We start from the raw sequence: 13,928 nt of genomic DNA on the forward strand, positions 1-13,928 counted from the left end.
CCTCCCTATCACGTCTCTTCTCCCTTCACTGTCTCCCTCATGTAGAGTGAAGCGATATCACCAGATATTTCATTTATTGTCAAAATGTGGCATCCCATTGTTTTAACATTGAAATGAAGTGTGTTAAGGCTTTTATACGCTTTTTCATGGGGAAGAACGTTGACGACTCAAGGTTGCTATTTTACTTCAATATGACTTTTTGTGCTCTTTTCTTTGGGGTGGGAACTCTAAATGAAAAACATTTTCTGAAAAGCTCCGGCAGTCTTATTCTCGGTCTTAAAATATTGAAATTTCTGCCCCAGAAGTTACTTAGTTACTTGAAGGAATGACTTTGCTTTTCTGATTTTTATTATATTTTATATTTTTCCTGACTGCTGTTCTTTGTCCTTGTTGCAGAAAACATTCTGCCAGCTGGCTGCCCTCTTCGCCCTGCCCCGCCCCAAGTTCTTGTCCTCTCTCTCTCTCTCTCTCCCCCTCCCTTCCTCCCTTCCCTCTCTGTTTCCTAGAGCTAATGGCCATTGCCTGTCTGGGGACTGGGGTCCTTCCTGCTCAGGACATCACATGGAGCTAACACTTTTCAAGTGCTGGCCTTATTAACTCATGGCTTCTGGGCAATGAACACAAAACCCCAAAGAATTATTTGTTTGTCATTAAAGAGAGACTCCATGGTCATTTCCTTCTGATCAGAGGAAGTTCAGAAGTTCACAGAATTTCAAAGTAGATGTTTACAAAATGTCAGCTGCACTCCTTAGCTATCTTCACTAGTGATTTTCTACAAGCAGGTAAAGAAGAGAAGAAATATTTAGGCTATGCTTTGAACTAGCATTGCATTCATGTCATTTCTTGTGTATGTGTAATATGCATTTCATTGTCAACACTTTATGGGAATGGATAGCACTACTGTGTAGTGGCTGAGTGGTGCTGCACTTGCTTTATGCATTATGAATGATGTAGTTGGTCATAACGTCCTGAACAAAATCTGCTTTGTGACAGATGTTCAGAATCAGTAATATGAAAGGACACATGGCCAATCTGTAATAAAGTAATTGAGTTAGTTGAACACCATCAATTTTTTTAAAGACAAATGATTTACCAGATTTTAGAATGATTCAAACAGAAGAAACTACCTTTCACCCAGAATTATGGTATCTGAAAATGTTTTCTGGGACCCAGTTTGATTAATGAATAGCGTCTGGGATAACAGTCTCTGATAGCTGTTTTCTTCTTCCAAAGCAAGACTTTCAAGGGAGAAGAAGAATTCTGTCATCTTGTAAAGTGAGCACAGGGGCTTTCTACCCTCCACATCCCCACCCTAACACATTCACACATTGCCAGAGTCACCTCTGCAAGTGTGAGCCACTCTGTGCTGTTGCCTGGGAGCCACACCTGCACACCCAGCCTTTATCAGAGTAAATGTTCTTCTTTGCAACCTGTGCCAGGTTCTGGGTGCTAGAATAATGTGACTTTTGCATCTGGAAGAATATGACATTATAAGCTGCAATTTAATACAAATCTTTTATTGTGCTAGGAAAAAGTGATTCACTATCACCCTTTACCCAAACAATAGTCTAGCAACACTATAAATTTAGCAGTTAACTTTGTTCACATTCTTGAAGCTCACTAGTTATCAACTAGGAAGCTTACCTTTTTATGGCTCCTTTTTACAAGTGAGGAAACTGTGGTCGTTTATTGAAAGTAAGCAGTGCGTTTAAGTACATACCCAAAATGTCCTTGTTTGAACTCAACGGAAGTTTTCTCTCTTTTGCTGAAACATCTGCGGACTGCATACCATTAAATTTCCAGGAATAATTATTAAAGTCTACATCCTACAAAAATGAAGCTTGATAAATTTAAAGTTTAAAATTCCATCACTAAAGAATATTGTTCTTTCGTATCTTTTCTATGCGTAGAGCAATTCTGAAGATAAATCTTAACATGTTTAGCTCTTGTCAGGTGCTCATAAGGTTGCAAGCATGCTGTTGGGCATTTTAACTTTAACAGTGAAGAGTGCAGGCTGAGACCAGACTCCTTGGATTCAAATCCTAATACTGTTTTCAGTGGAGTTTGACTTTCTTGTTCTTACTTGGACTAAGTAAGTCGCTTTAGTTGAGAAGTAGACCTGCTCCTCTGTCAAGCATATATAAACTTCCTTACCGAAGCCTAGCATTGAAATATTTGGTTCGTTTTGTTTTAAAATGCCTGGTGAAAAATAAGGCCCTTCCAGTAGGAACAGAATGCCAGTATTCATGTATTTGCCTACAACATGGGCCCCCATTATCAGTATAAATAGTAGACAGTCAACTGTTATTGTTTTTTAATATTCTGCAGTTTGTTGTGTTCCTTAACTTGCCTTAGTGTGAGATAGTCACATATCTCAGAGATAGCTGTGTCTCACATAATACGATAGGTAAAGTCATGAAAAGTTCCTTAGAAATCACTTTTTAAAATGAATTATATTGTAACTAGCCTGAGGAAGTTCACAATTCAGTAATTACTAAGATTAATCCTTTGGTCAAGCTAAAACATTTTTGTAATGTGATTTATCACAGATACCCTCAATTTAACTTTCTCTAAAATCTGAATTTTCACAGTGGGTTATGACTGCATGTTTCCTTTCCTCTACCAAAAACATGTGTCCATGTAACCAAAATAAACTGTGCTAACTATGTAAGTTTTTAAAAACCTAAAGTATAAACGACCGTTTTACCAAAAACTGTATAAAAATTTATGATAAAAAAAAATATTTCCTGATTTCTAGGACTGACCATGGTTAATTATGGGTGCCATGTATCCAGGCACCTTCTGGATTTTTAGATCATCACATATTATTTTGATCTGTATAACATCCATTAAAGCCAGTGGAAATTATGATGCTTAAGTCCAAGGGCAGTTCTATGAAAACATATCCCTTCTGGAACATCAATTAAGGTGACAAACAAAACACTGAATTGGCTTTTAACTATTACGAGGCTTGACCATATAAAATTAATAGAGAATAGATGAATATCATAGAGAACATTGGGACACCACTCTCTCTGGCACAATCATCCAGGAAAGCAAGCCACAAACAACATTCTCCAGCAATTTGTAGACCAAAGCTGCACAGTTCTGCCCCGGCTGTAAATAAGTGATGTAAATACTATAAAAATGAACAGACATCAAAACCGCAACTAGGAAAATGGTCCTCCTACAGATATATCTTGTTTGTCTGTTAAGGAAAAATTTAGTAGGACTATGAAAAAAATTTAAAACTATAAACTGGAATAATTTGAATGCTCAAATCGAGGTCATTTTTATTCTAATTAAGATTTGAAAAAAACTGTTTTTGCATGCTGTTTTTTTAGAAAAATAACAAGCCCGAGACAGAGACCATCTGTTACACTGACCATGTAACAAGATGTTAGATTTATTCAGACATAACAATGTGGTACAAAGCATCAGATATAAGTAAAGTCTGATTTTTCAGATCTGCTGTGATTATGTGTGTGCACTGAACCACTAAAGTTATTTAACACTCATTGACAGTATTGCATACATTCTAGCAATAGAATACACATATACCTGGGACAATTTATGGAAGTAATAGCATGTTAACAAACATGTTTACTAAGATACTTCTTCCTGATATTACAGGAACTTTAGAAGGTTCAACCTCGAGTAAGCATTGCTTGGTGTTGATTATAGCTGTATTTGAAGAGCAACTCAGAGTCTGTGAAATCCATTGGATGTATGTACCTGTTCTCAATAGCTGGCAGATATTTATTAAGCACTCACATAATTTTGGACCTATGCACCATAGAAAAATAAATCGTAGATATGTGCCTTATTATCTGGAAGGACACAGACCGTCAAAGAGATGAGAGTTGCTTATTGTTTAATCCAAGAGCTAACGTGAAATATTCCAAAGGTTTCTTTTTGTTGTTGCTTACTAAATAAAGTGATACATACATACATACATAAAGTGATGTCTTCACACCTAAAATAAAATATGTTTGGGTGACAAAGGTACAGTTTAGTGTAGTGTTGCTAAGGGATCGTCAATTAAATATCCGTAGGTGGAAGAGTTGGGAACCTCTTCTCCCTTAGAGGACCAAAACTGCAATGGATAGGTCTTTGTAGAACTGTTTCTGACTGACTTTTTGAAATTATGGTTTATTAGAAGATTTTTACTCTTCCTGTCCTCAAAAAGCATTTAGTGCAGCTTGCAATAAAAGCAATGACTAAATATCCATCAATACACAAAAAGGTGGAAGTCAAGTAGTAAAAATAGTGGAGGAAAGAGGTATTTTATATATTATAAAAGAAGAATGAATGAAAAGCCTGAACCTCAAGAAAAGTTATATAATTAAACACAAATCTTAGTTTCTTAATCTCTGTCAGACAAAATATGGCAGATAGGATCATGGGTTGCAGATTCTTTTTTTCTTAATTAAAAAAAATTAATTGTGATAAAATATCAATAACATAAAATTTACCATCTTAACCATTTTTAACTGTACAGTTCACACTGTTGTGTAGCAAGTCCCCATTCCACTCTCCACCCCCTGCCCAGTCTCTGTTAACAACCATTCTACTTTCTGTCTCTACAAGTTTGACTACTCTAAGTATCTCATATAAGTGGAATCATACAGTATTGTGTTTTTGTGGCTGGCTTATTTCACTTAGAAGAATTTCATCAAGGATTATCCATGATGTAGCATGTGTCAGACTAGCTGTTAAATATTCCATTATAGGTTTATACCATATTTCGTTTGTCCATTCTTCTGACTGTGGACACTTGGGTTGCTGCCACCTTTTTGGTCATTGCGAAGAGTGCTGCTGTGAACATAGGTGTACAAATATCTTCGAGACCATGGTTTTAATTCTCACAGAGGTTCTTTAAGTAGAAGTTAGCCTGTGTTCTCCCTATGGACGGCCGCATGTGAGGAGTTACTGTAGGTGTTCAGGCTAGCCTGGAATGTTTTGTGGGCTTATCAAGTATTTACTTATCAGTATCTACTCCTCAAATATCTGCTTCTATCAGAGCAGAGCATGAATATGATTTCAGGATTGCGTTTAGTTTGGGGCAATAATTCACCAAATCATTTGCCTCCAGATGGACCTTCAGATAACTGGAGAACTAACTTTTTCAAATACATTTTTTAGTAGTCTTGGCTAGCTAGTATTTGAATCCAAAATGAGTGGTTTTTTCCTACAGCCGTTGGCCAGTAGGTTCAGTAGACTATTCTCATAATGTGAAATAGCTCAACATTGTTCATATAATAATGGCAAGAGGGCATGGATCCTATTGATTCAAAACATATTCAGATTGTTTAGCTACTAAGTTAAAAGCAGGCAACTACCATACAAATCATTTAGATTGCGAATGTCCTCCCCACACTGATTTTAATGGGGCTTTAAAAAAAAATTCCTAGTCTTATTATGTGAATAAACTTCATTTCCAACTCTACATTCTCTCAAAAGCCAGAAAAAAAAATATTTTCTATCCCTCTGGTTATAACCCTTTTCTAACTTTCATTAGAAGTGGATTTGGTTTGGAGACATTAAATTATTTTATTATTTTAAAATTATCTTCAAATGATCATATGATTGTAGTTTACTGTAATGGATGTTCTGACAGAAGACCAGATGAAGTTATAGCTATGAATAAAATTGGTTTTTTAGTTGGAGAACATGACAAGTTTATAAAACGACTGTAATTTTTTTGGTAGGGTTTCTTCAAAAATATTTTAGAAATTTATTTTAATCCAGAGTCTTTGGAATTGGAACTGGGTCTCTCTGCCTGTTTTGATTGTTTTATTTATTTATCCAAAAGTAGACTTTATTCTGTTCCCACAAGTGAGATGATGTTTAGAAATGGATGACATATGCTAACAGTGCACAAGTAAGGACCGATGGCTGTCAGTTATTCAGGTCTGGTATTCACTTTAACATAGGGATATTTCCTAACTCAGTAATCTCCTACTGCCTTTATCTTAGTCCACTGTTCAAGGGTGACTTTAGCATTTACTTTTATCTTTTAGAAGCATTATATAAATTTCATCTCTTTCCCAAAGTAGTGCATATATTTTTACATTATTCTACTCAAGATGAGGTAAGATTATTAAATGAATAAAAGCATGTGGCAAAGAGGGTTTCTGTGAAGTAATATTGCAAAGTCAATATCAGTATCATGCCAAAAAGATTATCCTTATTTCAGCTTCTTTGGATGTACATTTCTGTGTATTTAATCTAATTGTGTAAGAATAATGTGATATAAAATGTGTTTTTAAGATGGCCTATTTTCTTGAAATTTCAAGCTACATTGAGTATACAGTACTCTTCATTTAGACAACTCAATTTCATGCAGTAGAAACAGCACTGGAATTTGAAAACAAAATCTTATCGCATAATGGGGGGCAAAGGATAAACAGATGAGTAAGTATAATAACAAAACATATGAGGTACCAAATATATCTTTATAGTTTTAAAGAGATACTCTGGAGAAAAGAGGTACAAACTATTGGGCTGGTAGCAGGGAGAGAGGAAAACGCATAAGTTTTTATTGTTTGTTTTTAATTTTCTAATTATAGTTGACATACAATATTAGTTTCAGGTGTACATATAACAACATTTATATACCTTACAAAGTGAGCACTACAATAGTCTAGTAACCATCTGTCACTGTACCTAGTTATTACAATATTATTGACTCTGTCCCCTAAGTTGTAATTATATCTCTGTGAGTGATTTTATAACTAGAAGTTTGCATTTAATCCCCTTCACCTTTTCTGCCCATCCCCCCACCTCCTTCCTCCGGCAGCCACCAATTTGTTCTCATATGATTTCACTTACATGTGGAATCTAAAAAGCAAAACAAATAAAATGAAACAGAAACAAATTCATGGATACAAGGCATGAGTTTTGAAGTAAAAAAAAAACAAAAAAAACAAAAAACAAAAAACATGGACTTGGATCCTGGCTGCATCACATACCTAAATTTCCTTATCATAAACATGAGGATGATTACTCACAAGGCATTATGAGAATCAGCAAGAAGAAATTGAGCTTTGGTGTATGGCAAACACTCCATAAGCGCTGATAGCTCTGAGGACTGTGGAGGTTACTCAGATTACCTCAAGACGAAGTTCAAGAGATGCCATTCATACTGAAGTGACAGAAATGCTCTCTCTAGGTATCTCACACATTCACATTCTAATCTGTTTCCAGGTAGTATCTGAAGTCTCTCTTTAAGTAACCTTTAATCTGTGTGTGGATGTTTTGTTAACACATCTGGTAACAGAAACACTTTGACACAGAAGTGTTTAGTTCTCATGTTGTACTCTAGACAAGTCACGTCCACTTTTCCTGAACATCCGCATTCTTTCTGGTTGTTCTCTTGCCTTACCATCCTGCACGTAGAAATAATAACGATAATAATAACACATTAGTATTTTCCTGAAAAGTCATTTTAAGAATTTGTTTATTCCTTGGTTTGTTTTAACCAAAAATGATTATTGGTCTTTCTCTTTATTATATATACATATATATATTTTAAAAAGCTAACACTTGTACAGTACTTTATAATTTAAGAATCGTCATATAGTTGGTTCCTACATCCATGCAAGGTTGGAATTATTAGTATCCCTATTTTACTTATAATAAGCCTGGTCTCAGGACTGACAGATCACAGGCTCTCATAGCCAGCACACTGAAGAGTGACAGGGCTGCACATCTCTAGGCCCTCTGTGGCAAAGTCAAGGTTGCCTGTTCTGCCTCCAGCACAAGGTAGCTTAAGGGAGCAAATGCACATGAGTGCACCATTTATCTGTCAAATGCATGTTATGTTATATTCCATAGACATCCTGATTTGCAATCGGTTTCACCCTGTTTTACAATCTAAATCTCTCTCTCTTTTTTGGAGAAACTTTTTAAGAACTTCAGAAATTCCATATATATTTTATTAGCCATTTGATCTCACTTCCTATAATTTTCAGTATTATCTTTCTCTCATCATATGCAAATCTGTGTGTCTTTAATGCTCTTTGTTGTCTACACTTGTTCTCTTCTTCTCATTCATTCATGAAATATTTGTTGAACAAAGATTGCCACGTGGCACTTGTCTATCATATTCTATTTGACATTCAAAACTGTTAGTCAGACATGGATTCTGCCCTTAAGAAGCTTGTAGTTAGCAATCAGAATGGTGCAGCCAAACTGAGCTCCTTTTTTCTCTAAACACTTAGAAATTCTGCGTTGAAAAAAAAGTCTTAAATATATAGCCTAGCTCAAAAGAAAAAAAAAAAAGCAGGTGCAAGAACAGAGAATTCACAGCCAAAGTGGTTTAACTTGGAGCTAAAGCTACAGTTGGGCCATAGACTGTTGGATGTAGAGAAATACCCGAGGGTGCGGGGAGGGCGGTGTTAGGACACCAACAGGAACCAGAGACAAGAACTGAAACCCTAGCAAGGTCGGGCCTGAAATGGAGCTGCCAGCACAAAGCCAGGGCTGTGCACAGATTTCTCTGTCTACTCACAAGGATGGTAAAACTCAACCAGCCAGCCAGTCAGCCCAGGGACATGGCAAGGAAGCCGAACAAAATAAGAAGCACAAGCCTGCACCAAATCAAGTGTGGAGTCTAAATTTAAACTACACAAGTCTTGCAAAAAGCGTTTAAGCTGAGAATTAGCATAAAAACTGTTCTAGAACAAGTGAAATGCATATACCTCTGACAGTTATAAATGCTAAAACTTTCAATAGGGCCCTTCGCACATGACAGTGTCCCTGGGAGTCACCTAGAGGACAAATTGATGCCAAAACAATATATGTTAGACATGCATCTTAGCATCCCCCCAAAAATGAACTTAAAAATATCTGGAAGAAACTACAAAATAAAAAATGTTAAAAGTATTTAGAGATATGAGATAAAAATATAATTTAGAAAAAGGAGGTAGAATAACCATAAAGTGAGAAGAACTTTATGCAAAATAACAAATGTTTGAGAAAGAACTAAAATATTCCTAGGCCTCTAGATATGAAAAATATTGTTATTATAATTAAAACACTATAGACATTAAACAGATTAGACACAGAAAAAGTTGTTAAAAAATAGAAAATAGATCTGATAAAATCACCTAAATGCAGCACTACACATGATAAGAAGGTAAATAATACGAAAGGGAGGTTAATGTGGAAGGAAAAATGAGATGGTCTAACACTCTACTAACAGGACTTCAAAAAAATAATACGAACAGGGTAGGGGTATTTAAAGAAACGATGACTAAGAACATTTCAAAACTGAAGAAATACCTACATCTTTAAATCAAATAACGACATTGAGTCCCGAGCCGGACAAATAAAAATCAGTCTGTACCTAGGGACTTCATAATGAATCTGTGAGCAACAAATAAACAGAGGTAATTTTTTTAAGCAACCTAAGAGAAAATGCAGGTTACCTATAAAAGAATGACAAAAGATTAAGAAGAAATTTCCCAAAAGCAGCAGTGAAGTCCCAGGTATAGTAGAATACTATCTTCAAAGTACTGAGGGAAATTATTTGTCAAGCTAGAAATCTGTAACTTTTAAACTGTCATTGAGGAATGAAGGTGAAATAAAGACATTTTTAAGACCCAGGAAGACTTAAAGACAAACCTTCAGTGATTGGCCACTGCTGCAAGAATGATGAAATATATTCTTCAATACATAAGAAATTGAACCAAGAAGGAAGGAGGGAAGCGCAGGAAACGGTGGTGGGGGGAGAAACACACTGGTAACTGAACAGACATGGGGTGCGGGTGTGTGAGAGAGAGAAATGTCAGGGGCGATTTGAAAACAAGTTGGAATTCAAATACTAACGAGTGGTAACATGGAGGATGGGAAGCAGCCGACCAAAGATAAAGTACTCTACAGTTTTCTGTTTCTCACAGGAAAGCTAGTAAGTTTAGATTTGTAAGTATGCAAGCTCATAACTTAATAATTATTTCAAGAGTAAAACTAGAATGTGTATCTTCTAAACCCAGCCGAGAAGCAAAGGGGGGATTTTTAAAAGCTGGATCAATCCAATAAAAGGGAAGTAGAAAGAAAGAGAGGAAAAAAAAATCCTAATATATCAGTAAGCATGATAAATAAAAACAGATTAAACTGAGCTGTTAAAACAGACACTCAATTTTTAAATCATTTTTTTTCCTGTTTATAAGAGAAACACTGAAATATAATTATGTGGGAAGTTTGAAAATAAAGGACTTAAAAAAAAAAAAAAGGCTTACCAGGCAAATTCTAAAGAGAGAAGGAAGAAATTATATGAATGTCAGACAAAAATTTTAAGACCAAAACATTATTAGTAGTAAAGATAGTATTAATGATAGAAGGAAGAAAGCTTACAATAAAATGAATAAAGCTATGGAGAGACAGGTCACCAGAGAAGAAACCCAAATGGTCAGAAAATATTTGAAAAAATGGCCAGCCTACGGGTGATAATGGAAATGCAAATAGAGGCAATAATGGGGCTACCGTTTCAACCTCCAGCAGATGGCAGAAAGTTTTGAATTGGACAATGACAAGTATTGGGGATGTGGAATAAAAGGACACTCATCTCCTACTGGTAAGAATGAAAACAACGGATGTGCACAAATCTGTGACTCAGCAGTTTGATTTTCATTCTGTATCCTAGAAAAAGGCACAGGGATATTCCTTGGTCATCATTTGTAATAACAGTAAAGAAGAAACAACCCAAGCGCCCATCAGTAATGGAATGAATTATTTAACTGTGATATATTCAAACAAATGACACTTGTAGCAGTGTAAATGAATTAACTTAGAGTTACCTGTATTAAAATGGATGCATCTCAGAACTGCAACATTGAGTAATAAGTTGCAGACGGATGTGCATATCTAATTTCAAATTTACATAAAAGAAAACAGTTCTATATGCTGTGTTTATAAATACATATGTATGTAGCAAAATATACACATCTGAGAGGAAATGGTAATCACCCAAAGTGGGTGGTTTTTTTCATGAATGCAGAAGATGAATGGGATCAGAGAGGAAGACAGAGCAGGCCTTAACTCTTTGTCGTGTTTAATTTTTAATGATCTGAAGCAAATATAGCAAACATCAGCATCTATTTACATTGTTAGTTCTGGATGGTAGATGCATAGTCTGCTGCTATTTATTCTGTGTGTGTGTGTGTGTGTGCACGCACGTTTGAGTGTGAGTGTGTGTGTGTTTAAAATATTTCCTTAATTAAAAATAGCTTCAAGCTTATATGAGAAATGAAAGACACCATAATAATAATGAAGAGCAAAGTGGTCTGTGTTGCATTATGGGTTCTTGACACATAGCTTTCGGAGTTGAGATGAGAGAGATTTCTACCACCTGGAAGAACCCAAGAGTGCATCCTGGAAGAGGTGTCACAGGATTGCTTTTCTGCAGATGCCCACCTGCTTTCGGTCAGTCACTCACAGACACACATCATCCATTGTGACCTCTTTTTCTGTTTCTTTGGACTTTGTCAGATCTTTCCCCATTCTTCACTAGTAGTATCTTTTTCACTAATTACTTTCTGGTCAGTATAAAGCAGTCATTACCCAGGGCTTCCTCAAAGATTTCCTGCTATGAGGGAGAACAGCTAAAAATTGAAGTGTGATGCCTTGCTTCTCATGGAAAGAGGAAATAATGACTTCTGCTGTAATATGATGTGAATTTTCATGTAAACGTTTGAATGTAGTGGAGGGAGAGCGTTGGTTGTTTGAATGGAAACACATATGTAAGTGCAGCAAATTCCCATATCAGATTTTTCTTTACCAGAGAGATTCCATTCGAGGTTTGCAAATCTTGTAAAATTTTGTCTGACTTCCCTTTTTAAACGAGCTACTGCAAATAGTTATCAAATATGTTTCATAACCTCTAAGGGGGGTGGTCCCTGTGGAAACAAGGTTTGGTCATCATTTTCCTTTGTCATAGCATCTAGCACAGTCCTTCGAAATAGTAAGTACTTGATATCTGGCTAAAAAGGAACGGGAATCTGAGGGCTTCACCCCACATCACAGTGGCTCCTGTGTTCTGTGGGTGATCTCGCCATAACAGACACCACAGTCAATATCGCTCGACAAAATGCAATAGTGGTACATTTTGAGAAAGGTTGGTTTCAGTGTATCTGACACATTCTTGCAGGTATTAGTAAATGGCGTGGCAGCATTGGTCTAGAAGCAATTTACCCATCACTGGGAAAGGCATCTAACTCATCTTTAAAATAGGCATCTGCTCTATGTCGAAGCCAAAAGGAAGACTCTGACTCAGATCTCTTAATAGTCTGCCTTAGGCTGCCAGTCTGGGTTTGATAATGAACCTTGCTTTCTCAGACAGTTTTTTTCTTTTCATTTGCAGAGAGAAGATGCATCAGTCTGCCATGTATGAACTATGCCAGGGGATGCACCAAATCAGCCTTCAGTTTGTTCGACTGCAGCTTACCTTTGAAGAATACACCATCATGAAAGTTTTGCTGCTGCTAAGCACAAGTAAATTGATGCTCCTCCTGGAACTTTTTGTACATTATCAGATCAACTCCCCTTTAGAGAGTAGCCTATTTAGAGTGTCAGGTAGTTGGTCTAAAAAAAAAATCGAGGAGGTGGGAGGAAAGCTTTGGTCTTTGATGAACTAAGTTATTTGCAGAGTGTGGAACTGGAGGTATATAAAGAGCACCATTCCTTCATCTCTCAGACTGCTACATATTCATTAAGTGTCTGTCAGGTGTCTGGTAGGATTGGGCAACTCAGGAATTGCAAGGGTGAATGAGGCACAGTCTCCCCCATCAGGGACTTTTACTGTAAAATAAATTTAAACATTTTAATATATTGTGGAAAGGGACTGTTTATTATGATAAAGATAAAGAGTATCATGGCAGCTCAAAGAAGGAATGGCCGTGTTCACTTCTGGGGACCAGGGATGCCACGGTGCAGATAAATCTCGGAGACCTTCACAAGGGTTAGGGGTTGGATGAGAGGTATGCGGTGACATTCCTGTCAGGGTATGAGTGAGTATGGAAATGTGGAAAAGCATATCCAGGCAATAACACCGGATTCTGGGGAGTGGCTTTGCTCGTTATTTTTTGAATTTATATTGTATTTATGTATTTATTTAATTTTTCAAGGCGTGTCAGGTTATATTGGGTTGGGGAAGAGTGGAGAATGAAGTTAGGGTGTAGACTGAACCTGAATATTCATTACCCACTGAAGACAGTGGTCTTTGTTATGTGGCAGTGGAGTGCAGTGTCGAAGGCTTTGAGCAGTGGAGTGACAGGATCAGAGCTATATTTTATGGCTTTATGAACATGTATCCAGCAGTAGACTGGATTAAACAGGAAAGAGAGAGGGAGGGAGAGAGGCAGACAGAAAATTTATCCTGACAAGAAGCACAGAGACCTGCGAGGCTGTCGAAATAATGGCCTAGATGATGGTGGTTGGTTGTATGATGCACAGGAGCAAATGCATTCAAGACATACTGCCGAGTTGGCCTTGGCAGCTGACAAGGGGAAGTGAAAATGGCGTGGGTCAGAGCACAGAGAAATGACTGGGATGGTAGCGATAGCATGAAGGGAAGTATGTTAACACTGGGACTTGGAGCAGATTTGGTGGAGTATAAAATGAGTTTTATTTGGGTAGGTTAGTTTTCAGATGGCTTCTAATAGATGAAACCATGGAGAAAATTGGGGGCTGGAACTCAGAAGACAGGTTTGGGTTTTGAGATATAAACTTGAAATTATCCTTATAGAAAATCCTAGTCTAAACTCGGTGAGTGGGGTTGCCGTGGCACGGAAGAGGACAGATCCCGTTGAACTGCAGGAAAGGATGATGGCAGAGGCTGAAGGGACAGAGGCTGAACTGTCAGAGAGGGAGAACGTACAGTGATGGAAGCCAAGGGTTGGTTTCCGAAAGGAGCGTGACTAGCAGCA

The 13,928-nt window shown here is 36.9% G+C and overlaps 1 protein-coding gene across 1 annotated transcript in view; it reads left to right on the plus strand.

The window, feature by feature from the left end:
- The window catches only part of NR3C2 (nuclear receptor subfamily 3 group C member 2), a 308,616-nt gene that overhangs the window by 263,861 nt on the left and 30,827 nt on the right, over positions 1 to 13,928 (plus strand). Inside the window, exon 7 of the mRNA XM_006906271.3 lies at positions 12,365 to 12,495. Within this exon, the coding sequence (XP_006906333.1) occupies positions 12,365 to 12,495 (131 nt within the window). The remainder of the gene's footprint in view (positions 1 to 12,364; positions 12,496 to 13,928) is intronic.

This window comes from Pteropus alecto, unplaced genomic scaffold (assembly GCF_000325575.1).
Source record: "Pteropus alecto unplaced genomic scaffold, ASM32557v1 scaffold50, whole genome shotgun sequence".
Classification (NCBI taxonomy): Eukaryota; Metazoa; Chordata; class Mammalia; order Chiroptera; family Pteropodidae; genus Pteropus; species Pteropus alecto.